The sequence below is a fragment of the Mastomys coucha genome, chromosome X (genome assembly GCF_008632895.1).
Source record: "Mastomys coucha isolate ucsf_1 chromosome X, UCSF_Mcou_1, whole genome shotgun sequence".
Taxonomy (NCBI): Eukaryota; Metazoa; Chordata; class Mammalia; order Rodentia; family Muridae; genus Mastomys; species Mastomys coucha.
This window is the reverse complement of record NC_045030.1, coordinates 111947615-111949993: the sequence shown is the minus strand read 5'-3', so window position 1 is coordinate 111949993 and position 2379 is coordinate 111947615. Positions and strand designations below refer to the sequence as shown.

At 33.2% G+C, this 2379-nt stretch overlaps 1 protein-coding gene across 2 annotated transcripts in view; it reads left to right on the top strand.

Moving 5' to 3' along the window:
- Nucleotides 1-2379, top strand: part of Chm (CHM Rab escort protein) — a 146752-nt gene that overhangs the window by 132713 nt on the left and 11660 nt on the right. For both annotated transcript variants that reach the window (XM_031367171.1, XM_031367181.1), the window contains one exon: nucleotides 1991-2148. In XM_031367171.1, the coding sequence (XP_031223031.1) occupies nucleotides 1991-2148 (158 nt within the window). The remainder of the gene's footprint in view (nucleotides 1-1990; nucleotides 2149-2379) is intronic.

Sequence of the window (2379 nt, the reverse complement as noted above, 5' to 3'; positions counted from 1 at the left end):
AAGTTGGTAAGGAAAGAGAATGGGGTAGAAATTATATACATATTATATTCATGTATGAAATTCTAAAATCAAATGAAATAAAATAAATATTAAAACTATAAGGTATTAGCTAAAACAAACAAAAAAAAAAGTGTCCTCTCTTCCTAAGAACCTAGCTCCAATTCCTAGCACCCACATGTCAGCTCAGAATTGTCTGTAACTCAGTTCTTGGGAGATTGTATGCCCTCTTTTAGCTTCCTAAGGCACCATGCATGCACATGGTGCACAGACATATATGCAGCCAAAACAACTACTGATCACACAAAATAAATAATTATCTTAAAAGATAAATAAAAAGAAGACCCCTTAGAAGATCACTTCTTTCATTCAAGTCTCTTATCTCTTCCCACTAATAATGATCAATTGTCCAGGACAAACAAGAGAAATGGCATATTTGCTCTTCCTACAGTAGAGATATTTTAAATTAAATAAAACTTATTTACCCTGAGGACTAAGGAATTCTGATTAACTGAATAGCATATTTAGCTAAAAATCACTCTACATCGTTTACTAATTTGATATGAACAGTAATTGGATAATTATACCTTTAGCATTTTCTTTATGGTTCAAACTGTGTCTTACAGACTTGGACTATTGTCATAAACATTTTTTGTGTTATGATTATGCAGATTTTGAATTGGGGGCAGGGTTGGGCTGGAGAAAACTATAATCAAAACATATATTAACAGCAATATTTTCTTCAATGAATGATAATTTAATTAAAATTTTAAAAGAAAGAGGCAGAGAAATGATCATCACTATAATAAGAAGTAGGCTTCAGGAATTGAGGCTAACAAGACTGGACCTTTCTATAAACACTTGATATTTTGATTATTGAGAATAGGACTAAAATCAGTTCATAAATTACTTAGTGAGTGTCTTTTGTGTACCTGGCCCTGTATTAGGGGAAATTTTTAAAAACAGGAGAATCAGAACTAAGTCTGCTCTACCGGTATGTCCCCCAGATCCTCTGTCGTTACCTACCATACATAATGGATGCCTGCTGTTAAATGACAGAGCTTGTACTCAAAATGACATTCAACCTGCCAGCCTCATTTTTTGCTAATTGATTTTTGTTTGTTGGTTCCCATTAATTTTATGATCCAATAACATACAGCTTTAGAGTAAGAGTTAAAATATATTATTTTAAATTCTGTGTATGCTGTCTTAAATACTGTTTTAGAGACATCATTCGTATATGATAAAAATTTTCACATTTCAGGTGAAAACTCCAAATTTTAAAAGGTATATTCACAGAACTGTCTAAACATCTCTAGAAAGAAGTATACAATGTTTCTACTTCTGGCCTCTGCCAAAGAAACTCCATACTTATCAACAGCCACCTGACCTTTGTCCCCAACCCCTCTTCCTGACCTCTGAGTAACCATTAATTCCCTCTATTCACTGTGTTTGTTTATTCTAAATAATGTCTTTTTAATATAATTAACATCTCATATGTATTAAGTTACTATATAACATTAAGTTGTTTTTCTATGTGAAACATGATTTATGCTGTCTTTTCACCTTGGGAGATAATTTAAGGATGGGTAGATTGTAGGAACTTTAATGTTTGTTGCATTTATTTATTTGTTCATGTGCACATGTGCATGCAACACTGCACGTTTGGTCAGAGGACAATTTAGCAGTTGTTTCTCTCCGTCCATCATGTGAGTCCCAGCAATTGCACACCAGTCTTCAGGCTTGGTGACCAATATCTTAATCTGCTGAGCCATCTTTCAAAATTATTTTAAAATCTTACTGGTGCTAGATTGAAAAGCTTACATTGTTTGAAATACCATATACTTACCTTAGAGTTTGTATTTTCGCATTCACTAAGTGCTTATATATAAATGTCTTGTTTACTATGTCTAATTATGGCTTTATTGGTATTTGGTTGCATAGTATAGTAAATTATGTTTTTCAATGTAAAAAAATTTATTTCTACCATTAGAGAAAGAACGGGTTGAAAAGCCAAGAATTCTTTGGGCACTCTACTTCAATATGAGAGACTCTTCTGATATCAGCAGAGATTGTTATGATTTACCGTCCAATGTCTATGTGTGCTCTGGCCCTGACTGTGGTCTAGGAAATGATAATGCAGTCAAACAGGTATGGTATTGGTATTCCTCAGTTTTGTATTAAGAAACTGATGTGCTGGGATACATGGGGGCAGGGAAAGGGGGTTGTCCTCCTAGGAGGATGGAAAAGACCTACTATGAACTGCAGTGGTACTGTAAATATACTTTATCAGATATTTCATTTCCTTGAATTATAGAAGGAAATGTAAAGACTTATTTATGAGTAGTACTGTGATAATAAAAAATGAAGTTGATAGAAATA